Here is a 26,833-nt window from a genome sequence, read left to right on the forward strand (position 1 = left end):
ATTATGTAATTTATTGCAACCTTTCAGGTTATGTTGTCAAAAACCACCAAACAAAAGACTTAGGACACAAACTTGTTAAGATGTGAGCGCATTTTCTTCCACATTAAACTTGAGTTTTTAATGCCTTTAGAACAGCGTCGCCCATAATATTTCCATCAATACTACAGCGTATGTGTATGCATTGGTGAAAAAAACAACAACCACATGATATTCATCGTTTGTTTATTTACACGTACACTGTACGTGAGAGAGAGAAGCAAATGCAAAAACAACTCAGTGGGCGCCCTCACTATACTTCTTTGCAAAGACAGCGCGTCTCTGCTTTAGAATGAAATCAAACCACATTTTTTTGTTTATTTCTTGTAAATATTTTGTTCTATTTATTTTATTTCTTGTTTCTTAAATCTTTGTTTTTTTTCTCGTGTTCCTTTGACAATTTTTGTTGTATAAATAATTTATTTGCTTTCTGAAATTTATTTTTTATTGGTTGTTTGTCTAAATACAATGTTTTGTTGGTAAATAAGAATATGTAAGTATTTTTGCTTGTTGTTTGTCTAGAAATATACATAATAACAATATTTATTTTTAAAATTCGTTTGTTTTTTTTTTGTTTTCAAAAAAATGTGAATTCGTTTGCCATTGTAAATATGAAAGTATATGTATTTTTCTGCCTTTTCTTTTGTTTCTCGTTTAAATTCATAATGGTTTTTTTCATGATTTAAAATATTTCATAATTACATATATAATATATATTTTTTGAAAATTTATTTTATAAATATTTGAATTCGTGTTTGTATTTCAATTGTTTTCAACTACTTATTTGCTAAGAATTTTACAAAATATATTTTTTGTTTTTTTATTATAACGAAAAGCTTATTAAAATTAAAATACAGAATTGTTGTGTTTAAAGAAGGTAAGAACAAAAGAAAAAATGTACAATGTTTCAGTTACTAAATGCCTTAAAAATATTTATCATTACTTATAATAAAAAATTAAAATAAAAAAATAAGAAAAAATATTTTTTTTCACTTTATATACTATTTGTATACATATAATGGTTTAATTTTTTACTTCTGTATTGGTTTCGGTGTTTTTGCTTAATATTATTTTATTTAATAATATTTTTTACAATTATTTCATAATTTTTATTTTTTTATTGTATATGTATAATATTTCCTTTTTTTAGAATTTAAAGTCTATATATCACCAACGATTTTTAGAAAATCGTTTTATTTTTATATATGTATGTTTTTTAAAAATATTTTTTTTTTCTGAAATATTTTTTTAATTAAAATTCATTTTTTTTGTGGGTATATTTTGTTAGGGGAGGCTTTTGAAATATGTTTTACATATTTTAGATAAAAAATAATCGTTTTAAGCATCCGTTCCAAAAACCTAATAAGCTTTTTGTTTTAGATTTAGAAATAAGCTCATCGTTATGTGTTTCTCAGGCAAGGTTTGTTTTGTTTATACAATCGATTATAAATTTTGTGTAGTTTGTGGCTAATTTTTACTTTCGTTTTCATTTTCATTCACAATCCAATATCATGACGCGTACCCGACGATTGGAACCTGAGCATCCTGTGTCCCGTCTATAAGAAAGGAGATAAGACTTTATGCTCCAACTATAGGGGCATAAGTCTTCTCCCCATCGCCTACAAGATAGTGTCAGGGATATTGTGCGAACGACTAAAGCCCATGGTCAACGAAATAATTGGACCATACCAATGCGGCTTTAGACCTGGCAAGTCCACCATTGACCAGATATTTACCCTGCGGCAAATCCTGGAGAAGACCCAAGAGATGCAGATCAACACCTACCACCTTTTTGTCGATTATAAAGCAGCCTTCGACAGCCCGCTACGTTCAAAGCCGTGTCTGAATTTGGTATCCCCGCAAAGCAGATTCGGCTTTGTGAAATGACTCTAACTGACACAAGATTCTCAGTTAAAGTGGGAAAGAACCTCTCCGAAGAGTTTTGTACCAAAAGAGGTATCAGGCAAGGAGACAGCCTTTCGTGTGATCTTTTCAGCATGGTGCTAGAAAAGGTTATACGAGAGGCAAACGTCAAAAGAAGTGGCACAATCTACACCAATAGCCACATGTTACTGGCTTATGCTGATGATATAGACATCATGGGCCGATCAGTAAAAGAAGTAACTGATACCTTTATGAAGGTCGAAGAGGAATCTGCTAAAGTGGGTCTGGCGGTAAACGGCGAGAACACCAAGTTGATGGTGTCGACACGCAATCCGTCCATTGAGATTAGACCAACTGTTGAAGTTGGTTCCTATAATTTTGAGGTAGTAAAAGACTTCGTATACCCCGGCGCCACCGTAAACACAACAAACGACATCAGTTGTGGTTCCGAATCCTGGATACTTACAAGCAGATAAAGCAGAGCTTGGCGTGTTTGAGAGAAAAATTCTTCGAAAGATCTACGGACCAATCTGCGTTGACGGTGAATATCGACGTCGAATGAACCTCGAGCTATATCGAGATGCAGCGATTGTGTTGGCTAGGCCATATAATAAGAATGATCGATGATGTACCCGCTAAAAAGGCGTATAAATTTGGGCCACATGGCGGTGCACGCAGAATTGGCAAGCCAAAGAATAGATGGTGCAAACAAGTGGATGAAGAGATGACAAGGCGGAGATCTTTTCTTAGTTCGGTCTATGGAACAAATGTTCTGTAATGGGCCAGCTAAGTAAGTAAGTAAGATAATCGCAACAGTTGGACGTGAACCGATTGCCGATAGCGAATTCCATGAAATCCGTTTATCAGCAGGCGTTTCTAAGCCCATAAACTATAGCTATAGATGAAATAAAGTTCTAAATAAACATTTTCCTGCAATTTCGTCCAAATTCATGAATTCCGCAAACGAGTCTGGTTGCGGCCAGGCCATAAAGAATCGACTGCCAGATGAGTGGGGGCTTAGCTTGGCATATAAAAAGATGCAGCGTATCGTTAGGTCCCAATCTGCATGTAGGCATGTGTTGGGCATAGTGCTGTTAATTCGGTCCAATACTAATTATGGCGGCTGCATCATCCGCATGTTAGTTGTGCTAAAATTTGTGCTTTAATAGTTGGCTTGCCTGGCGTTCTTCTGTTGTGACGGATAGCAGCTGGTCTTCGTCTACGAAATACGGCATCAGTGTAACAGCCATCTAAGCCTGTTTCATAAAATCGTTCATCTAAATGTTCCCGTTTATAACTTTGGACCACTCTCTCTAGACCATGAAGGTCTCACGTGGCGTTCTTGGGCGGAGAGAGCCTGTCCACAAGGTTGTGGCAGGGATACTCCTGGAAGAAACCCAAGCAAGTACTAACTGCCTCGATACATCTCGTTGTGTGATGAACGGGTAAAATCTTCGCAACCACACGATGATAGGTTAGGTTATAGGATGCGCAGCTGCTATAGGTTGCAGCCACTCCACTCGGAGACCTTGTGGTCCATTGTGATCATCCTGGGTGTTGAAAAATGTATGTGTGTTTATTGGTTGCAGTTGAAGAATTTGTGTAAGATAGTTGCGGATCCGGTTGTGGTGATGATGAGTGCTGGTGATGGAAAGAAGAGATGCTATGGAGATGGAGATTAGTTATGGATAGGAGAAAGTGGATGGAAGGTAAGGAGAGAGTAGAGACATGGGGAGAGTAGAGACATGATAAGAGAGTGAAGGAGAGGAAACAGATAATATTTAGAAGGTAGATTAACTAGTATATTTAGGTTAACCCGCCCCATAGTCATTTAAGGCCTCTGCAGTATGCTAGCAAGACTGTGGGGTCGGAAGAGGAGAAGTGAGACAGGAATTCCGTCGTGTGAACGCCAAAAAGACTGTGTCTTTTGGCCCTCAGTCTGGGACACAGACAGAGAAGATGTTCAATTGTCTCCGTCTCCTCCACGTCCTCACACAGCCTTCAATAGTCACTGCTGCTGTTATCCCATTTGCAAGTCATAGATCTTATGTTGCAGTGACCAGTAATGATCCCGACAACAACTCTGATCTCCGACTTGCACAACGAGAGAAGGGAAACAGTTCTACGCGCCGAGATTACCGGCCAGATTGACTTAGCAACCCGACATCTAGGAGCATCTAGCCAAATTCTTTTGGTTTTCTCAACGTAGAACCTGGTGAGTTTATCCATGAAGTAACAAAGCGGAGGTTTCAGACCAACCTCCACTTGCATGTTGGTTGATTGTGAGCCCCGCCTCGCCAGTTCATCCACAACCCTCAACACCACAGTGACCAGGTACCCAACAAAATCTTATTGACATACCACAGGTTTCCAAGATAGACCTACAATCTCGAACGAACCTAGACTTAATAGTGAAAGACCCTAATGCTTTTAGCGCTGCCTAGCTGTCTACGTAAATAGTGACTGCCCTGTTTGCTAAGTCCGTCCTTCCCACTATTGCCTCTGAGGCCTTCAACATTGCAAAGACCTCTGCCTGGAAAACACTACAGTTGTCATTAAGTTTAAACGAGTACCTAATGTTCAGTTCATCAGAGTACACACCAGCGCTCGTGCCATCTTCGACCCATCAGTGAAAATAGATAGGCTATCAGGAACCCATTCATCCCTATCGGGTATTAAAACGTCAGGTGTAGTGAAGTCAAGAGTTGGTGAAATGTAATCGGTATCACCCCCTCTGTTTCCAAGCACTAGCTGACTACTCAACCGCTGTAGAACGGTAAGTTTGAATGTTCTTCCGTTGCGTAGCGCATGCCACACTTGTACCCCATAACTTACCACATATCGGACTATTGCTTTATAAGAGGTCAATAAGGTTTCTTTGACAATGCCCGATGTTGTTGTTGTAACAGTGTTTCTATTTTATGTTTGAAAATTCATTTTCTGCCAATTCTGGCTCTGGGTCTATCTGCAGTTCTAGGAATGTGGCTGCTTCGATGGGATGTAAGAACGGATCTACAGGAGTTAGTTAGTTTAGTTGACATGAGGAGGCATCCTTTTGCAGTTCTTAGGGCGGCATTCTGACAGGTTTGAATATTTTTCTCCGAGTTGCACTTATTTTTCGCAGACTATACTGGCGTGGCATAGCTTACCACAGACTGATCTATCTGCACTCCAAGTGCTACAGCTTAGGGACTTGATGACCTTGTTCCTACATCTCAGCTTGTCGGACATACATAACTGTGGCATGCAAAGACAACATGAACATGCTGTCGAATATGACCCCTAGAATTTTGCGGTCTTTTGGTCCGAGCCGGGACAGAGCCCCAAAGTTACTTGAGGACCTTATTCCTACTTCTCATCTTATTGCAAATAGCAATGGTTTCCGCGGACTATATAAACCTGTTATCGAACGTTACAACCAATATGTTGGGGTAGTTAGTGGTCGGGACACCTTCGACCAATATGTTCAGGAGGAGATTCATTTCAGCCATCTAAGTGGTGAACAGTGGGGCAGTAGATTAAGCGTCGAATATTTTGATATTCCTCAGATGGAAGAACTGTACTGTACTGTATTAAACCTGTCCGAGAATCCGCATATATTATGATCTCTATCCGGAGACTGTGAAATTAAAAAAAAGAGTTTAAACGGTTACCCCGCCGCGAAGAACTCCCTGTTTTACTCTACAGTTGTTAGGCTTCTTATTTCTAAATTCCACAAACGACTGGCGTCCTCACATATAGTTGATTACCCAACGATTCAAACACAGCTGGAGGGAAGTCTTCTCTATGTCCTCAAACAGCTTGGCATGGTTGACGATAACGAAGGTCTTCAATAGGTCAAAAAGGACCATAACTTTTCGCTCGCACGGATATGGCGTGTTATGCTGCGGTGGTGCTAACCATTTCCTGGAATCCATGCTGATGATGGGCAACTGGGAATCAGGTTCTCACAATGGGGAGGAGAATTGCCTCTGGAATCTTCGCTACTGACGACAGAAGGGAAATCGGCAGTACACTTGGTCTCTGATGGCATCCTTGCCTGGCGTCAGTAACGGGACTTCCTTGCCAACTTTCAGGGCTTCAGGTTCAGTACGAAAACTTGAGGACACTTGTCAAAAACTCAACTCCGGGTTCATTCACTTGCTTAGGCATTACCATTGAGGTTCGGAACGAAATTAACTTAATCCTATACCACCAAGGTTGCATTGATTCTTGTGTTTAAGTCATTTTTCCAGCTTGTGCTCTCCTACAAGCCTGTTGACTTCAAGAGTAGGCTACATAACTCCGTAAAACGAAGCTCATCAACTTCATTTGCTAGACCCGTCGCCAGCGTACGTAAAAATACTTTAAATAACATTTCCAATCGTTTCGTTTCGTATTTTCCATAGGAACAATACAAAACGAAACATAACCCACGTTGGCCGAGCTCGCTGTTTAGTTTTGTTTTGATTACATTCGTGAGTGCAAACAAAACGAAAAGCGAAAAGTACTCAACTCCACAAGATCAGATAGAAAACGGAATAGTACTAAACACATGTGAATAAATCAGAAACGTTTGGTGGTTGATAAAATTCACTGTGGTATGCTGATTGGTGGTTGATAAAATTCACTGTGGTATGCTGATGCTAACTTATAGGGTTGTTAAGCAATCACATGTGCGTGTGTCTGAGTGTGTCATTGACAATACGCACGGGAAACGTTTCCCAAAAATACTTTTTGTTTCGGTGGTGAATGAAACAACTCGGCAAAGCATAGCCGAAGTTACAATACAGCAATCGTACGGTTTCTATCATTTTACATTGAAAAGTTTGTGTTTTTGTTTTGCTTGTGAGAATGAAACGATTCAGAGAAGCTGAAAAGTTTGTGGCTTTGTGTGATTGGTACGGGAATCGTTTTGTTTGTTTCCGTTCATTGAAGCCGGCTTTGAAGCCGGCAGCGGACGATGATTGCCCAAAAGCGTACTAATATTAGGCAGATAACGAAGGCGAAAACTATTCATCGACGGTATGTAAACCATTAAGCAAATCTACCTCGGCGGTTCCATACCTTACTGTATGGGTCTCTAGAGTCAAGCTAGATAGGTTTGTACTGGACAGACTGGGGTGTAAGGAAGGAAACCCCTTCTCCTACGTTTCTTGTTCGATTCTTTCGCAAAACGTTATAAGCTACAAGTGACTGTAAGTTTTGTTTCCTGGATTGCGGCACCCATTATGTTCTTTCGACTCAAACTCTACAATATCGCTGACTTTGTTTCGGAGACCGTTACAATTCAATTGAAGGAACGATTTCCGGGCGCTTAACAATAACATGGGATGTAGGGTGTAGTGTTTGTTGTTGCAGGTAGACTGCGGGGATTTTTTGGTATTCCAACGACGAAGTTGTAGACACACTGGGATATCTGATCAGCCTCGGAGGTGTGCCTATTCCCAACATCCGTTACATCTCACCGGTGTTGGATGCGGATCTAACAAACTGAATCCATGACAATGGCCCAAGGTTCGTCTCTATCCCGACAAGTATCAAAATAGGTCGGAGTAGGCATTCCGCGATACATTCCGCTCCCATGGTGAAAAAAGTATACGAACACAAAAACAATTGTTGACGTGACGGTCCCTGATAGAAGATTTCTCAGAGTCATTAAGGTTCATAGAACCGGTTGTTTTTGTTGTAGCAGCACGAAACCAACGTAGAAGCATAGGTTTGATTCTGGCAGCCGTTGGCCGAAACACTATGGTTTCGAGTCAATCCGGTACGTAAGAACCCGCTGCTGTGGGAACCGGTAGCCGTAGGATGTTCTGCTCAAGTGATACTCGGCTAATGAATTTTTACCATGGCCTATTCTTAAACAACAATAAGGCTGCTACAACAAAAACAACAACGTCAATTCTTTTTAGATTGTGAATAATTTTCAGTGTTTTTCCAAAAAAAAGCCACAATTAGCTCGTCTCTTTGTAATTTGTATTGAAAAGTCGATACTCTTTTCGTTTAAGTAAATTTTCGATTCATAAAGTGTTTTAAACTTAAATCGTAATCCAAATTTTGAATATAAATTGACTTCATTTTCTTCATTATTCCCTACAACAAAGATCTGCTTCGGTGTGTGTGAGATTTTTTTGTGACATATTTTATTTAAGCAGTGGATGATTTCATTCTTTATTCTCTTTAACATTTAATGTTAAAAAGACCATTAAAATTCTTCTCCTCCACCACTTTATACTACATCTTCACACACATACTCTTCGTTTCATACATAGTCCGAGGGTACGGTTGCTGTGCTTGTCTCGTTAATGGCAGCCAAACGGGGAATTCTACGTTGTGAGGCCATACCCTCGCCATTGGGACCTAGGGTGCCGCCGCCAACAGCCATAAACTGTCCACCACCACCAGCTGTTGGGGCTGTGGCAGAACTTATTGCAGTACTACCGCCGCCACTACCATCCCAGTTGGGCAATGGTTGATTCATAACTGTTAGACCCACAATTTCATAGGCTCGTTCATTACCAGCCCCGCCCGGTACACCCGTAACCGAGAGGTCTGAGTAATAAGCACTGCTGGGTGCCGAGGAAACTACAATTGGTAAATCGTGATCCTGTTGATGGAAGGTGTATTTCTGTAAAAAAAAGAAAAAAATATTGTCCATAAAATTAAATATTTTAAATATTTTAGTTCAAGACTTACATCTCCACACTGACTATACCCCGTGTTCTGATATGATGGATTATTTGATCTAACAGATTCTCGATCCAATTCTGCATATAAAGCTTCGCTAACACCCACCGGACTGTAAGCATCATCCATGTGGGTATAATGGTTTTCGGCCGGCGATGATGATGGTGGTCCAATTTGATCTGGTCCCTCGGATGAACGACGACTGCCACCCAACCATGTCCAAACCCCCGAATTGCTGGTGGGTCTTCGTATACTATCGGCTGAGTGCTTGGCCGAAAGAGATCCTCGGCCATTTGTACCGCCACCACTACCACTGCCGCGATTATTGCGACACCACCAAGGCTGGGGTCGACCTAAAAGAACACAAAATAAAAAGATATTATAAGTAACAACAAATAAAATCCGTTGTTTGTTTTGGAGAATTTCAGAAATTCAGGTTTTATGTGTTTCAATATTTCATGTGCCCATAAGAGCTGTGTGTCATAAATCTTTGGTTATTTGATCACCTGGTTTTTCGGCCAAGCAATGTTTTGTCTTTATGCTTGCCTGTTTGCTGTTTGTTCACTCGCCTGGCCTTTGGCCGATTCCGATAAAGCGTAAATTAAGTATCTGTCAATTCGTTAAATGCAACAGTTTTGTTATTTTGTCATTTTTCCTATGGACTGTTGGTTATGGTTGGTACACAAGAGGCGTATGAATTTAATATAATTTTAGATTGCCCTCTCGTTCGGTTGCCCACTTAACATGTGGGTTTTTGTGAAACTAAAAAGCATGTAAGTCTATATTGAAAACCTACAGTTAAAGGTGTAAAACCATAAACGTTGTCACCTTCGCTTTACTAAATAAACAAGTAAACTTTTTAAGAAGTTAAAATGTAGCGGTTTTCCTTTTTAGCTCAGAAATCAAATAATAAGGGATAAATGCGGAATGTTTAAGATATTTAGAGGCAATCATCCATAGAGTAAGAAAGGATCTCACAGATTCAAATTCTCCGTAGTTGCCTAATTGATCAGCGGTGAAAGTTTGGGCCTCCGTTCTTGTTACAGCATTGAGTGTAAGGTCATGCTTATATTATAGCCTTTTGCAGGGTTAACCTTCTTGGTGAGGATTAATTTGACGTATACGCAAAGGAATTGGCATTTGAAATCCACCGGGTTTGTTAAATCCGGTTATATATAAACGTACTATAAGTACAGTTGTCTTCAAAATATGTACCCAGCTAACAATTTTTCTGAGGGCTCAGATTTCCGATTTTTTCCGAGATTTTGTGAATATTTTTTTTAGATATTTGCCGATTTCTCTAATATTTCCGATTTCTAATCGATTTTCTAAGGGATTATTTCGGTTGTTGTCGAAGAACAAAGTGATTGGTTATAAAATTCGCATATACAATTTTTAATTTATACCCTCCACAATAATATGGAGGGACCGAATTCTGTCAAGAAATCTAATTTTTTCTCCGAATTTTCCAAGAAATTACTTTCGAATTTGGACGGAATTCGTCGAAAAAATTCTTTCCGAATTCGGTGACCACGTCCATACGACTTTGGTACCAAATTCGGTACGTGGGTCGATTCCCCGGCCAATCAACATCAAAACTTTTTTCAACGGTGGCAAAATACCCCTCAATAATGTTGGCGACATTTCCTGAGTACTTCAGTCTTGTAAAACTTCTCTACAAGTGGTGTCTTAGACACGCCGATGTAACGTATGTGGTCAAATAACGAAGATATCGCAATAGCCGCTAATAGAACACAACTTTTCATTTTTGCGATTTTAATAATAATGACGAATATCACAGCTTTGGTTGGGGACCTTCCAAAAGCAAAATCTGACTATGAAAGTAGACAATCCCATCTTTACAATGATGTAAAGCAGGTTGGCGTAGGTGGCCAAATAACGGAGATATCGCAATAGTCGGTAATACATCCCATTTTTAATTTTTTTTTAATCACGCTACACGTGGCATTTTTGATTGGATCGTCAAGAAATTGATGTTGGTAATGGTCGGACATTATTCAGGGGTCGGAATTTGAAAAACAAGACTTATTTGGAGAAAAGGACAATGTTTTATTTCAAAGCGAATATCTCTCTTCTGTAAGAGGTATATCGAAAGCAAAACCTGGCAAGGAAAGTAGAAAATATCAATCACCTTTACAACGATGTGAAGTAGGTTGTCATAGGTGGTCAAACAACAGAGATATTGCAATAGTGGGTAATGCATCCCTTTTTTCCATATTTTGTGCAATCACAATACAGGACAGAATTTTGTTCGGCTCCTCGAGAAATTTTGGGCGTTGTTGGGGTCTCACAGAGAAAGAAGCCTATTGATGGTTGGGGTACATCCCACATTTCCATTTTTTATTTAAGTTGTACTGACGAAGTACTTAAATGCGTTTCAACAAAATTGACATGTATTAATGAAGACATTCAGGTGACGTAGGGGATGGAAGGAACGGTCCTGACCGGCTTTAACATGGCAAAGCCCAGGATTTATCTTGGTCCCTCTTTCATCTCATGTGGACACTGACCTCCCCGTGGTGTCACCTGGGGAACTGCCTTTAACACCCGTTAAAGGTAGTGGGCTAACATGTGCCGCGCGTTCACCCATAAGAACGCTAAAAACTTGGGTTTGGGCGTTGGGTTAGTAACCCTCTCCTAGAAAAAACAGCGTACTATGAAAAAACGAAAGAAAAGAAAAACAAACCCCTCTAAAGTTGACGAAACCCGCAAACGTGTTAAGGACCATGATCTGCGAATCTGCACCTGGAATGTTCGCAATCTTTGTATAGAAGGTGCAGTTTACGCATTGGCACGATGGAACGGGAAAGGCGTCACAACAACACCTAATGGTGATGCACTGTATTATAGCTGCCATGACGTAAAGCATGAGTTTGGTAGAGGATTCGTAGTTAGTCGGAGACTAAAACATCTGGTATCCAGCTTCACCCCAGTGAATGAAAGACTTGCTGCAATTCGAATTAAAGCTAAATTCTTCAACATCAACTTTATTTGCGCTCATGCTCCCACTGAAGGCAAGGACGAACAGACCAAAGATATCTTTTACGAGCGCTTAGAAGAAACTTATGCCCGTTGCCCTGCCCATGACATTAAAATTATACTAGGCGATTTTAATGCCAAAATTGGAAAGGAGAATATCTTTGGCCCAACAGTCGCGAAATTCAGTCTCCACAGTGAAACATCTGACAATGGTATGAGGCTGATAGACTTTGCAGCTGCAAGAAACATGGTAGTTAGCAGTACCAGATTTAAGCATCTCGATATTCATAAGGGCACCTGGCTGTCGCCAGATCAAAGAACAAGAAATCAAATTGATCACGTTGTGATAGATGGAAGACATGCATCAAGCGTGTTGGATGTACGATCGTTCCGAGGTGCAAACATAGACTCGCACCACTATTTTGTTGCAGCAAAGGTACGTACCAGATTAAACGTAGCAAACAAAGTGCGAACAGATACAACACGGAAGTTGGACATCGGTAAGCTGCAATCACAACAGATAGGCAATCCCGCGACGGCCGGTTCTATGCGCCGGATTGACTCGGACGAATCTTCGACCAAGGGCCGTCACCTCAACAATTATGTGTTTGTGTTCGTGTATTTTTTTCACCATGGGAGCGTCAATTTATCCCGGAAAGCCTGCTCCGAGCTCTTCTGGTCCGTGCCGGGATAGAAATGAACCCCGGGCCAGTATGGATCTGTTCCGTTTGCCAGATCCGCATTAACCACATGTCAACAATGGTGAGATGTAATGGATATATGGAATGGGTGCATTTTCGTGGGTGCTCTGGCCTTAGTAGCACCCGGGATTACAGCGACAGGTATGTTGCTGCTTGCTGCGTCAGCACACCACCCAGTGCATCTTCTACGTCGTCGTCGGTATACGAAACGCCCGCGCAGTCTCCCCAACAACAACAACAACAAATGCAGCATCTAACACCACATGTTGTTGTTCAACGGCCGGAAATCCTTCCGGAAATCATTCCTGCAAGTCAATTGCAACGGTCTCCACAATAAGGTCAGTGAAATTGTGGACTTTATGAGTCGGAAAAACATCATGGTCGCCGCGATCCAGGAAACAACGCTCACCGCCACCTGTAGCTTACTGCCGAGGTAGTGCTGCTTAATGTGTACATACCGCCGATGAATAGCTGTTCCCTGCGTTATATGCCCAATATTAGTTTGCTTTTAGAGGGCGATAACCGTCTGGTGCTAAGGGACTTCAATGCTCATCATGAGCTTTGGCACTCCGGCCTAGGTAATGACCAGAGGGGTACAGCGCTGGCAGAGCAAATCGATAGCTCCACGTTTTGCACGGTGAATGAAGACGCTCCTACGAGGATTAGAGGAAACTGCCACAGTTCGCCAGATATCACCATTGTGCCATCAGGTCTGATAAATGACGTATCCTGACAATCCGTAATTTCCCTTAGTTCGGACCACCTCTTCATCGTATCCGTAAATAGACCACCCGACTTCATAACCTCTGAACGCCGTACTTTCCTGAACCATGGGAAAGCTGATTGGCAAGGTTTCAGAGAATTTACCAATCACCGCTTCAGACAATTGCCCACTCCCTCAGATCCTCGGGTAGCCGAGAGAACTTTCCGAGACATCATCACTAGAGCAGCTGCTCGCTACATACCTGCTACTCCAATACCGGAAATAAGACCAAATTTGTACCAGATACCTAGAAAGTTGGCAGGGTGGTCCCGCTACTGAAGCCTGGCAAAGATGCCAGCAGAGGTGAATCGTACAGGCCGATTTCACTCATGTCGCCAGTAGCAAAGATCCTAGAGGCACTACTCCTCCCCACGATGAAAAGGTGTTTTCCAGTTGCCCAACATCAACATGGATTTCGGAAAATGCATAGTAATACAACAGCATTAGACGTCATATCCACACATATCAGTAGAAGACTGAACCAGAAAAGGCCGTGCGACCGCATGCTACGCTGTTCGAGGATATAGAGAAAACTAATCTCCAGCCATGTTTGAAACGTTGGGTAATAACTATATGCCAGTCGTTTGTAGAATTCAGAAACAAGAAATCCAAAACCCGTAGAGTGAAACAGGGAGTTCCCCAAGGAGGGGTGATATCTCCGAAACTGTTTAACCTCTACCTTTCTGAAATTCCACACCCTCCAGACGGCATAGAGATCGTGATGTATGCGGATGATTGTACGATCTTGGCGTCGGGTCCTATCGTCGATGACATATGTGATAGGTTAAATGTCTACATAGCTGACCTAGTGCAGTTCTTCCATCTGAGAAATATGAAAATATCCGCCGCTAAATCCACAGCCACGCTGTTCACCACATGGACGGCTGAGATGAGGCTCCCACTGAACATATTGGTCGATGGTGCACTGATTCCGACCACTAACTACCCTAAAATAGTGGGTGTAACGTTCGATAGCAGGTTCAAGTTGTCCGCGCATGCCACAGCTATTTGCAATAAGATCAGAAGTAGGAACAAGGTTCTCAAGTCGATGGCCGGCAGCACTTGGGCTGCTGATAAAAAAACCTTGTTGACCACCTACAATGCAATAGGCCGGTCTGTGGTAAGCTATGCGGCGCCAGCCTGGTCCGCAAAGGTTAGCGCATCGCAGTGGAAGAAGATTCAAACCTGGCAGAATGCCGCCCTGAGGACTGCAACAGGGTGCCTCCTCATGACACCAGTGGACCATCTTCATGAGGAGGCGAAGGTTTTACCGGTGCGTCAGCACAATAAGATGTTGTCGATGCAGTACCTGCTAGGGTGTTACCGCAGTGAGCATCCCTGTCACGATTTAATGGAAAGGCTCCCCCCACCCAGGCACGTCAGGAGAGACCTTCATGATCTAGAGAGAGAGGGCCCAAGGTATAAAAGAGAACCGCTAGATCAACGAGTCTACCAGGCAGGCTTGAATCGCATTCACACCAACATGGTTGCGCAAGCAGTACGAAGATACAGTGTGAATGTCGTACTTGGAAACCATCCCCCATCCATCGCAGCAGAAGAACGCCAGCTGCCAAGACAAACACGAGTGATTTTAGCTCAGTTAAGATCCTGACGATGCAGCCGCCTCAATTCGTATTGGGCCAGAATTGACGCCACGATACCCAACATATGCATGTGGACTGGGACCACACGATACTCTGCATTTATTCAACTGCCAAGCTAACCCCACTCACCTGTCTCCTCATTCTTTATGGACGGTATATAGGGCTACTTTACAATCAGTAGCGTAGCGCACGAAAGAGGTATTGGGAGGAAAGGAGAGAGGAGAAACGTCTTTTCCGCAGGAAAAAGAGAGAGATGGAAAAGCGGGAGTGTGAACAAATCGAGATGTACAGGAGACAGAATGAAGTGCGAAAATTCTACCAAAGAGTGAAACATCAAACTGATGGCTTTGGAACTGGCACATCCTCCTGTAGAGACCAGCAAGGTAATCTGGTAACAGATAGTGTGCTAAGGATATGGAAAGAGCATTTTTCCAAACAGTTGGTATCCAATAGTATCGAAGTCGACGAAGATACCACAGATCTAATCCCAGAAGATGGTATTGAATGTATACCACCCGGTCAAGATGAGGTAAAGACAGCAATAAACCGGCTGAAGAATTATAAGACAGCAGGAGCTGATGGCCTACCTGCCGAGCTGTTTAAAACCGGAGGCGACACGCTGATAAATGTATGCATCAGCTAGTTAGCTCCATCTGGCAGGAAGAACGCGTACCCGACGATAGTGTCAGAGATATTGTGCGAACGACTAAAGCCCATGGTCAACGAAATAATTGGACCATACCAATGCGGCTTTAGGCCCTGCGCCAAATCCTGGAGAAAACCCAAGAGATGCAGATCGACACATACGACCTTTTTGTCGATTATAAAGCAGCCTACGACAGCCCGCTACGTTCAAAGGTATTCAAAGCAATTTGGTATCCCCGCAAAGCTCATTCGGCTTTGTAAAATAACTCTAACTGACACAAGATCTTCAGTTAAAATAAGAAAGAACCCCTCCGAAGAGTTTTGTACCAAAAGAGGTTTCAGGCAAGAAGGCAGCCTTTCGTGTGATCTTTTCAACATCCTGCTAGAAAAGGTTATACGAGAGGCAAACGTCATAAGAAGGGGCACAATCTACACCAATAGCCACATGTTACTTGCTTATGCTAATGATATTGACATCATGGGATGATCAGTAAAAGAAGTAACCGACACCTTTATGAAGGTCGAAGGAGAATCTGCTAAAGTGGGTCTGGCGGTAAACGGCGAGAAGACCAAGCTGATGGTGTCGACGCGCAATGCGTCCTTTGAGATCGGACCAACTGTTGAAGTTGGTTTCTATAATTTTTATGTAGTAAAAGAGTTCGTATACCTCGGCACCGCCGTAAACACAACAAACGACATCAGTTGTGAAATAAAAAGAAGAACTGTATTGGCCAACAGATGCTACTTTGGCTTAAGTAAGCACTTTAAAAACAAAGCCACAATTCGTCAAACAAAAATAACGCTTTACAAAACACTGATACTACCCGTGCTGATGTATGGTTCCGAAGCCTCGGTACATGCGACAGCAGATAAGGCAGTACTTGGCGTGTTTGAGAGAAAAATTCTTCGAAAGATCTACGGACCGATCTGCGTTGACGGTGAATATCGACGTCATATGAACCACGAGCTGTATCTGCTATACAACGACATCAATATAGTTAAACGTATCGAGATGCAGCGATGCAGTCAAAAGTTTATGCACAGGGGTAGTGGTGTAGGGTATCACATAATCGGCCCCGACCCGGCTATAGCCTTGGCTCACTTGTTTATATATATATAAATGACCTATAGCTGGTCTTATGTACACAGAAATGTTTGCTGGGAATCGAATTTACCCCCATGTGTTGTCAATAATACCATTTCACGTGCAAACAAATCGACATAAAGTCATATTCAATTGTTGTTAGCAAGCGTATGCATTTTTTGCTTTTGTTTATTTGTCCACTTAGTTATCCCCTCCACACGCTTGTCTATGAAAGACAGGTAAAGACATATTGTAAGAAAAAAAACGCTGAATGAAATTTGACCACTCAATATTTGCAGTTTTATTTTTTTTCTATTTGGTTATATTTGATTTTGTGTTCAACACTGCAATTGAAAAGGGTAACAACAACCAATCAGGGGGCGAGCTATGACTATCCTGCAAAGAAACGGAAAGAATTAAAACATAACAACAGCACCATTCCGTAACATGTCATTATTCATTAAATGAATGACAATTGGTGGTACTGGGGACGACTGTTGGTTTGTCATTTGAGATACTCACAAAGCTGAATGGAGCTGCTCGTATACGATTCTTGTAATTGCTAATATGTTGTCTATATGTATGTGTTGAGACATTTACATGAACTCTCGTTAAGAGTTTGCGATATTTGTTGTTATTTCATTCAAATCTATTAACGAGAAATTCCCTCAGGTGGTGAACACAGAAAACAAAAAGTCAGGTGTCACCGAACATTGATGAGAGTAGACTGATGATAATCACACAAAGTCATTTGTTTGTGTTTTGCGGGTGCTTATGTCTCAGATTGGAAATTATTGGATAATGGCTAATGTATGTCAATGATTGCAATGTTGATAAGATTTGGATTTTGTTTTATTTGCTTAATGACTTGAAATCACGGGTATATATGTAAATTAAGAAAATTTGAATTTTCAAATAAGCTAAATGAATTTTTCCCGCTACTCCTCTTCGGAGCATAAGGCTTCCACAAAACATCGTCCTTTTACATTATTAGCCGTTGTTTGTGCATCTTCCTATATTTTGTCTTACTTACTTAGCTGGCCCATTACAGAACATTTGTTATATAGACCGAACTAAGAAAAGATCTCAAATTCTCTCTGTTTTGTGCTTCGCTTTTTGGAATACCGCGCCTTGTCATCTCATCATCCACTTGTTTGCGCCATCTATTCTTTGGCCTGCCAATTCTACGTGCAACGCCATGTGGCTCGAATCGCTGCATCTCGATACGTTTAACTATATTGATGTAGTTGTATAGCAGATACAGCTCGTGGTTCATACGACGTCGATATTCACCGTCAACGCAGATCGGTCCGTAGATTTTTCGAAGAATTTTTCTCTTAAACACGCCAAGCACTGCCTTATCTGCTTGCGCAAGTACCCAGGCTTCGGAACCATACATCAGCACGGGTAGTATCAGTGTTTTGTAAAGCGTTATTTTTGTTTGACGAGTTGTGGCTTTGTTTTTAAAGTGCTTACTTAATCCAAAGTAGCATTTGCTGGCCAATACAATTCTTCTTTTTATTTCACAACTGATGTCGTTTGTTGTGTTTACGGCGGTGCCGAGGTATACGAAGTCTTTTACTACCTCAAAATTATAGGATCTCAAAGGACGCATTGCGCGTCGACACCATCAGCTTGGTCTTCTCGCCGTTTATCGCCAGACCCACTTTAGCAGATTCTCCTTCGACCTTCATAAAGGTATAGGTTACTTCTTTTACTGATCGTCCCATGATGTCTATATCATCAGCATAATCAAGTAACATGTGGCTATTGGTGTAGATTGTGCCACTTCTTTTGACGTTTGCCTCTCGTATAACCTTTTCTAGCAGGAGTCGATCTGCATCTCTTGGGTCTTCTCCAGGATTTGGCGCAGGGTAAATATATGGTCAATGGTGGACTTGCCAGGTCTAAAGCCGCATTGGTAAGGTCCAATCATTTCGTTGACCATGGGCTTTAGTCGTTCGCACAATATCCCTGACACTATCTTGTATGCGATATGGAGAAGACTTATGCCCTTATAGTTGGAGCATAAAGTCTTATCTCCTTTCTTGTGGACAGGACATAGGATGCTCAGGTTCCAATCGTCGGGTACGCGTTCTTCCTGATGGAGATAACTAGTTGATGCATATACCTTATCAACGTGTCTCCTCCGGTTTTAAACAGCTCGGCTGGTAGGCCATCAGCTCCTGCTGCCTTATTATTATTCAGCCGGTTTATTGCTGTCTTTACCTCATCTTGGCCGGGTGGTATGCATTCAATACCATCTTCTTGGATTGGATCTGTGGTATCTTCTTCGACTTCGCTACTATTGGATACCAACAGTTTGGAAAAATGCTCTTTCCATATCCTTAGCACACTATCTGTATCAGTTACCAGATTACCTTGCTGGTCTCTACAGGAGGATGTGCCAGTTCCAAAGCCATCAGTTTGATGTTTCACTCTTTGGTAGAATTTTCGGACTTCATTCTGTCTCCTGTACATCTCGATTTGTTCACACTTTCGCTTTTCCATCTCTCTTTTTCCTGCGGAAAAGACGTTTCTCCTCTCTCCTTTTCTCCCGATACCTCTCTCGTGCGCTACGCGTTGCTACTGATTGTAAAGTAGCGAAATTTCCTAAAGGTAGAAGATATCACTCCGCCTTTGAGAACTTCCTCTTTCACTCTAATGGTCTTAGACTTATTTCTTAATTCAACAAACGACTGGCGCTCACACATATAGTTGGTTAACCAATGTTTCGAACACGAATGGAGGGAGGTCTTCTCTATGTCCCCAAACAGCTTGGCATGGTTGTTAGTATTGAGGGTCTTCAATAGGTCAAGAGTCACCATGACTGGTCGTGCGCAATGCAGCAGTCGTTTTACCATTCTTTTTTTTCTCGGAATCGAGAGCGTTGCCCATAATTTCTTTAAACCTGTGCCAATGTTGCACTGCTTCAGGTGTCCAGTCCCCGTTTCCTCGTATGCTCACCTACTAGCCCTTTTACTTTAAGAGAAAGTTCTCGGTGTCACTGCTGGGAAATTTGTGTCTAATATCGGGCATTTGACCACAAGGTAGTTAGCGAGCGCCTACAGCTGTGTTGATGTTACGGAAAATTTCTTCAGGATCAGAAGCGGTGACTGGTAAATTCTCTGAACCTTGCCAATCAGATTTTCTATGGTTTCGAAAAGTACAAAATTAGAAGTCGCTTGGTTTGTTAATGGATACGATAATAGGAAGGTGGTCTGAGCCCAGGGAGGTGACGGGTTGCCGCGACATGTCACTTATCAGTCCGGATACCACAATGGTGATGTCTGTCGAGTTGTGGCAATCTCCTTTTAGTCTCGTAGGAGCGTCTTCGTTCACCTCTCATATTTCGTTTAAGCTAGGAGAGTTGCCTGATATATTCAACGTATTTTCCATTTGGGTTGCTATTTTTGGTCTGTTCCTTTACTTTTGAAAATGGTAAAACCGGCAAAAGTAGTAAAAGTTGTAAACTGCTCCCATATGAATTGTATGGTGTCTGAAGTAAAGGAACGCCTTTCGAGTAAAACGTGGTAAAACTTGAAGATTCTTGCACGTAAAGGAACGGAGCTTTTACATAACTTCTTCGAAATGTTCTGTCCATCTTTGAATTTGTTCATGATTGTTCGTTAGTACACCAGCACTACGATAATTAACTTTTACGATCTGGTACACACCGTCCTGGTTGTTTTGGAGTTGTTGTGGGTATAAAATATACGCGAATGTGAAAAGAGCTGAATCCAACACATATGGAGTGGTTATCTCGGCTAAAGCACATGTCAAATGCCGGATATTCAGCAGTCTTTAGCAAGGTAAACGATGCATACCTCCTCTCTCTCTCTTTCCGGAACCAGGTCAGCACAGCTTTGGAACGAAACGGAAATGGTTGAATTTAGAAACGTGCTCATAGCAGATATTTCCTCAAGAGGCGATGGCTCTTTATGGAAAGACAATGGGATAGTTGATCCAGATATATTGCGGTACGAACTAAGTTCCGGGCTTCGCACTAAAGAAGGCAGCATAAGTCACAATACCGTCTCTTACAGCCATATTCAGCCGCTGCCTCAAAATGGGCTATTTCCCCACATCCTGTTCATTAAGCAATAACGATATAAATCCCGAAGCCAGGGGCGGATGCCAGGCGGCGTGGAAGGTATGTTTCTATTTCCTCGTTTTCGCCCTTTGGGAAGTTACTTGAGCCTTTCCGCATCACCTGGATGATCGAGGCACGGAGAATTTTGAAAGACTACCATTATAGTATTCGAGCTAATCTCTCAACAACCCATGCTCTGATAGCCTACTCTACATACATACGTAACGGAAGGTTTAAAACGAAAAAAATCATTACGGTGAACCTAGATTTAGCCAAATCTTTCGATACAAGATGATCGATTGGCTTCGGTCAAAAAACTTGCGTGGTGGCAAGTGTTTTTAAGGTTAGAGTTTTCCCCTTGAGAATTGATGAAAAGAGGTTTGAAGAACGACACATCAAGGCAGAAGTCCCCCAAGGCTCACTTCTGGGATCAGTCCTGTATAACAGGTTTATCAGCGTTATATCAGGACCACGTGAAGCAGGAATGCTGTTTACCTAGACTGACGATATCCTAGTGGCGATACGAGGATGCTTTGGGAGCATAGTGGAAAGTAGAAGCAGAAGACCGAAACTCAATTAGCTCGTTGCATGCTTTCTTTGCTTTCCAAATGTCAATTTATTTCTTCATGACGCCGCTTATTTTTTGGTATCACACATTTAAGAATAACAAAAAAAAAAACATATGTTGCACTTCTTGTCCTTGAAAATTATTTTAGTCGTAAATTCGACATTTTTTTAATTGCATTCATTAATTATTTCTCATCAGTTGTTGTTGTTGTTAAAATCCCAAACATGAACAATTTTTGACTTTGAAGCTGAAAACACATCCAACGTTTGAGAAAAGTTTTGTGTCATTTGTGGTAGAAGAATAAAGAAAATTTCAATCAAACTCCATGAGCATCTAATCATACTTGCACTTTTTTACCCGTATTGTTGCTTCATGAGCATCTAATCATACTTGCACTTTTTTACCAGTTTTTTAACCGTATTGTTGCTCCATGAGCATCTAATCATTGGATGCGATCTCAACGCCAAACATCGTGTCTGGGGAGGAGGCAGGAAAGACACTAGAGGACGTGATTTGCATAAATTCCTCGACAACTGCCCGAAACTAGACCTGTGTCCTACCATTATCCGTATTGTTGTTCCATGAGCATCTAATCATTGGATGCGATCTCAACGCCAAACATCGTGTCTGGGGAGGAGGCAGGAAAGACACTAGAGGACGTGATTTGCATAAATTCCTCGACAACTGCCCGAAACTAGACCTGTGTCCCACCGACGTAGCCAGGGGGGGGGGGCCCGGGGGGCCCGGGCCCCCCCCGAAATGATTTTAGTTCCCGTAGGATATTAGATTATGTTACAAATTTTTTAATTTTTGAGTAAAATTTTAAGCTGTTTTAAATTGTTCAAGAAATATGTAAAGTAGTTGGAAGTATTACAGAGAATTATTTAACTACATAGGCTTTTTGAGCAATTTTTTGCATATTTCTTGTTAACACACATTAATGTTTAAGCGTTTAATCGGAGTTTTAGGCTGACTGTAAGTGTTACTGAGTTCAGAACAAAACGTTTATTTGTATTTATTGAACGTTTGTTACATATTACGTCCAATACTTTGGCTTATAAACAACATCCAGAAAAAACATTTTTGCGATATTTTGTTTTTGAATTTTTTTATAAGAGCAATTCAACAATAAAAGATAAAACCGTTGCTTAATCTTTGTGGTTTTAAGTGTTTATATATTTTCTCTAACACTTTTTTATAATGAACTGTTTTGAAATTCATAATAATTACAAATTCTTTATTATGCTTGAAATTTGCAATAGAAAAACTATATCAACCATTTTTTATGATATAATTTCTGTTCCACCGCAGTGTCGTAAATGTCTATTGTTCGACCTTCCGAATGTTAATAAAATCAAGATTATTGAGCTTGAGGTCAATGTTTATATTTTACTAGCTGAACCCGGTGCGCTTCGCTACCCCGAATAATGTAAAATACATGTATTTTGACAAATTTATTTGTAGGCCAATTTTCGTCACTCATTCCAACTTTCATTAAAACCGGGTAGATAAAGCGTGTTTGGTGCATCAAATACATGAAATCGGACGAAAATATATAAGGGAGCTATATCCAAATCTGAACCGATTTCAACATAATTTGGAAAATGATTTCCAGACCCAATTCCGCCAGACATTCCAAGTGTCATTGAAATTGGGCATACATAGCGTGTTTAATGCATAAAGTACATGAAATCGGCCGAAAATATATATGGGCGCTATATCCAAATCTGAACCGATTTCAATATAATTTGGCAAATTTATTTCTAGACCAAATTCCTCCACACATCCAAAATTTGGAGACATTATCTATTACCATTCTATAGATATTTGCATAAAAAATCTAAATTTTTTGGAGGTACATCCGATTCTGATGCTATATCTGCAGATCAACGCGGAATTTCAGAAATTTTTATAGCCTATGTTACTTTCAGGCCATGTAGTGATATACTCTGAAAATTTCAGGAAGATCAGTTCTGCGGCTTTTGAGTCCATAAACTTCAAACAAGCAAACAAACGTATAAACATTTTTCTACTTTATATATATAAAAAAATCTTGAAGACTTAAGAAAAAAACCTAAAAATTTGAACTGAACCTCTATATCTCAAAAATGGTAAAACCTACGAAAAACCCTAAAGGTAAGTCTTGTAGAGAATTTTCACAGCTACAACATTTTCTTAAGGCCCATTTACATAGGACTCGCGGTTTCGAAGCAAAATCGTAAAAAGCTAAAGAACCCCTAAAAATGTGAACTTAAATCGCGATTTATTTGAAAATCCCTCCGGCGATATTTTTTTATACCCTCCACCATAGTATGGAGGGTATATTAAGTTTGTTTTTCCGTTTGTAACACATTGAAATACTCATTTGCGACCCTATAAAGTATATATATTCTTGATCAGGGTAAAATTCTAAGTCGATCTGAGCACGTCCGTCCGTCCGTCCGTCCGTCTGTGGTAATCACTCTAGCATCCACAAAAATGGAGATAGGACGCTGAAATTTTGGGAAAATGCGTCTTTTGTTTGCAGGCAGGTCAAGTTCGATGATGGGCTATATCGGTCCACGTTTTGGTATAGCCCCCATATAACGGTACCCCCCGATTTACGGTATTTTGACGTTTTTATCTACATTTTCAGACCCGTTTGGCTATAATTTGACATTTAGGGTTCTTAAGTATCAATAAACATATATAACAAAACTTGTGGACATAGGTCCACGTTTTGGTATAGCCCCCATATAACGGTACCCCCGATTTGCGGTATTTTTACGTTTTTAGCTACATTTTTAGACCGATTTAGCTATAATTTGACATTTAGGGTTCTTAAGTATCAATAAACATATATAACAAAACTTGTGGACATAGGTCCATGTTTTTGTATAGCCCCAAAACAAACCTCCCGATTTTCCGTACCTTAGCTTTATTTGTGGACGAACTTTCTGTAATTTGAAATTTAAAAGTCAACAAAAATTCTGCAACAAAAATTGTTCATTTAAGTTCATATTTTCGTATAGCCCAGATACCTCCGAACTAGCTGTTAATGACATTTGAAGTTCCCACGTTATGTACCGATTTTCGATATTTTGAGGATTCTAGCTAAATTTTTTAACCGAATTAGGAGTTATTTGACATTAAAGGCTCCCATCAAAAACTCTCAACATAGACCCATGTTTTATTATAACCCCTATATGACAGTACCTCCCAATTTCTAGCCCACCAAAAATTGTCAACAGTAAGATATAGGCACCATAAAAAAGGGCCTCCCGAATGAAGCATTTTATGTACATTATCTGACATTTTAACGTACTCACTTAAAGTTGGGGACAGGAATGAATATTTTATGGTGGAGGGTATGAAAAGTTCGGCCCGGCCGAACTTAATGCTTTTTTACTTGTTATATTTCTTATCTATGAGCATTGTAGTTTCAGAATCTGCAAAAACTTCCCAGGTGTAAGCACCTTCCATTTAAATTTGGTTAAGGCACACCGTGATATATTGATGATGATTTATTACATATTATTTCCAATTATTCAAAATTACAATGAATTTCATCTTCAATGATTTTTCTGTCGATTAAAATAAAACCAGAAGAACACGTCATAGAAATCCACAGCAATTGTATTTTGGGTAGTACTTTGAATGGATGCACATATCTAGAAATGTTAATTTTTCCTCCTTCGGTAAAGGACTTTGTGACGACAAACGAAATCTAAAAAACTGATCGGAAACATGTTCTTCTTCGTCAAAATCTCAACAAGTACCACTCGACTTTGCGGACAGGAATATACCCTAAGCCTGTGTGAATTGAAACTTTCATGTATAGGCATATCGAATAGCGGCTACACAGCCAAAATCCTTGAACCCAAAAGCTATGTATTAGGAGATTTTCAGAAATGTGTAGCCATTTTTGGACGTATGAACTTGCAAACAAAACATGGATTTGTATCACTGATCACAAGTGTTGCGGAGGAGGTCTAGAGAAATGGACCGGACCGACATAGTTCATTTTGGGAGTAGATCTTATTTTGGGTGTCATTCCTTTTAAAAGATATTGCGCCCACCAGTCATTTCAGTTCACCACAGTATAATTTTCACCTTTTGACCCTTATGTCAGGAAATATGGACTTGCCCACGAAAAACATAATACCGCTCTAAACACAAGGAATACCTTCAGTAAAAATTTGTAAAGATCCTCAAATAGACCTTAAACTGCACTTAAACAACTATTTTGACGGTTTGTGAGGCAGGTACCGCAGTATGGCCCATTTTCGAGCAAAACCTATGTTTGGAAAAAATATTACTAAATCCAAAGTTTGGACCAAATCTGTTGCTCCTTTCAAGAAAACTCGCGCATACCACTTTAGCTAAAATTCTTGAAATTTGGGGGGAAAATACCAGAAGCAGTAGACCGGAAAGCATCATCTTCGAGTTTTGTATATATAATGCTCGCTGAAATATTGCCATAAACAAAGTTTGGACCAACGCAGTGTCCGGTTCGAAAGTTATCGTGCGCACTAGCCACTACACATGATTGCATTAGGTGTTCTTTACAGCTTTCGGGCCAATTTCTCTGGAAGTATAGACTTGCCTCTGAAAAACTTGTACTGTAGTAATAAGGGCCCCGAGAACACTTGTCGCAAAAAAGCAAAGCGTTTCCAGAGAGTTCTTTTCATTTATTTAATATTTTTTACTTATAACTAAATTATTAGCATAAAGGAAGTGAAGCCATGACCATTGAGGTCTTAAGCTTACACAGTTTGCCGAAAGAGTAGCTAGGTATGGCTCATTCGAAGTTGATCAAAATATCACGAAGGCCAAATTTTGGACAGAATCGGTTGATATGTTTCAGAATTATCGTGCTCTCCAGGCACTAACTATTGCTCAGCATTAGTTCTCGGCCTTCAGAAATTCTTTGTGATAAGTAGACATCGGATTTTTGCATATATTTCAAAATTATAATGTTAAGATATTTGAAAATTAAATGTTATGATATTTCTAAGGTTTTCCGATTGTATTCGCTTTCTTTTGGTGTTACGAAGTGATATCACTGAATATCATAACATTCACTGTAGTTGTGAATTATTTGATAAATGATACGCCCAAAAATATATGGGCATATTAATAATTATATTCATTGTTTTGACCATATATTAACTGTGACATATTGTCGAAAAAGTTCTACAAACTAGATAAAATTGGCCATGAAGTCTTACGCCTGTTGAATTAAAAAATAGTAATGAAAATTATTTCATCAGTCAAATAAGTCTAAAATAAGGTTTACATCTTTGCTAAATAAGACATTTTCGCTAACATTAACTTTCAAAATTTTGGTCAGGTGGGCCCCCCCCGAAATGAAATCCTGGCTACGTCCCTGCTGTGTCCTACCATTGAGCCAACCAGGCCTAATACTCTTTTACCAGTTTTTTTTCCATGAGCATCTAATCATACTTAATTTTTTTCCTTTTTCCTTTTATTCATCTACCAGAAATGACACAAAACTTTACTCAAACGTTAGATGTGTTTTCAGCTTTACGCCTGAAATCTCGCCACGTTGAGGGCTGTCCTATTGAAAACAGTACAATTTATTTTTCGGTTTCAAGCGAAGAAAACAAGCAAAATCCATTGCGTTCTGGCCTTTATCCTGTTTTGACTTTCAAACTAATTATTAGGCTCAAAGAGGGAAGTCGCAGCAAGAGCAAAACATAAAAAACGTCAAGTTGGAAGCAAACCTTATGGAGTGGTGAATCGAAGTTTAATTAGTTTTGGTTGGATGGGAAGAGGTATGTAGG

The 26,833-nt window shown here is 40.4% G+C and overlaps 1 protein-coding gene across 1 annotated transcript in view; it reads right to left on the bottom strand.

Annotated features, from left to right (window-relative positions):
* Positions 1-1,261: 1,261 nt before the first annotated feature.
* The window catches only part of LOC141402783 (uncharacterized), a 62,723-nt gene continuing 37,151 nt past the window's right edge, over positions 1,262-26,833 (bottom strand). Inside the window, exons 3-4 of the mRNA XM_073984731.1 lie at positions 8,599-8,942; positions 1,262-8,530 (exon numbers count right to left, since the gene is read on the bottom strand). Coding sequence (XP_073840832.1) covers positions 8,165-8,530; positions 8,599-8,942 — 710 coding nt within the window. The 3' untranslated portion in view covers positions 1,262-8,164. The remainder of the gene's footprint in view (positions 8,531-8,598; positions 8,943-26,833) is intronic.

Source organism: Musca autumnalis, unplaced genomic scaffold (genome assembly GCF_047663935.1).
Source record: "Musca autumnalis isolate F117 unplaced genomic scaffold, ASM4766393v1 scaffold_4, whole genome shotgun sequence".
Lineage (NCBI taxonomy): Eukaryota > Metazoa > Arthropoda > Insecta > Diptera > Muscidae > Musca > Musca autumnalis.